This window comes from Cystoisospora suis (assembly GCF_002600585.1).
Source record: "Cystoisospora suis strain Wien I chromosome Unknown contig_3648, whole genome shotgun sequence".
NCBI classification, from domain to species: domain Eukaryota; phylum Apicomplexa; class Conoidasida; order Eucoccidiorida; family Sarcocystidae; genus Cystoisospora; species Cystoisospora suis.
In genome coordinates, this window is record NW_027156443.1 from 9,431 (window position 1) to 9,719 (window position 289).

Genomic DNA, 289 nt, shown 5'->3' on the forward strand with positions numbered 1-289 from the left:
TCTCTCTCTCTCTGTCTTTCCTTTCAACAATTCCAGAGAGCCTTGCTTAGGAAGCACCGCTTTAAAGCAGTCAGGATGGGATTTATCTCAGTGGCAACCCCTGATCGAAGGAAGAGCTTTCCTTCCATGGCTAGTTCGCGCGGAGTTAACAAGAGAAGAAAAAAGACTTATCACACCTGTCAATACACAGCAACTTCAACGTCTCGAGGATCTTTGGCAAAAAAACCCTCTTGCCACTCTCGATGAGCTCACTCGCAACAGTACGTCATTTAAAAGAACCCATACATAT

General features: G+C 45.0%; 1 protein-coding gene across 1 annotated transcript in view; it reads left to right on the forward strand.

Moving 5' to 3' along the window:
• CSUI_007063 (rna helicase (upf2 interacting domain) protein) overlaps positions 1-289 on the forward strand; it is a gene marked incomplete at its 3' end in the record, with an annotated part of 5,665 nt that overhangs the window by 4,156 nt on the left and 1,220 nt on the right. Inside the window, exon 3 of the mRNA XM_068067213.1 lies at positions 37-260. Within this exon, the coding sequence (XP_067920811.1) occupies positions 37-260 (224 nt within the window). The remainder of the gene's footprint in view (positions 1-36; positions 261-289) is intronic.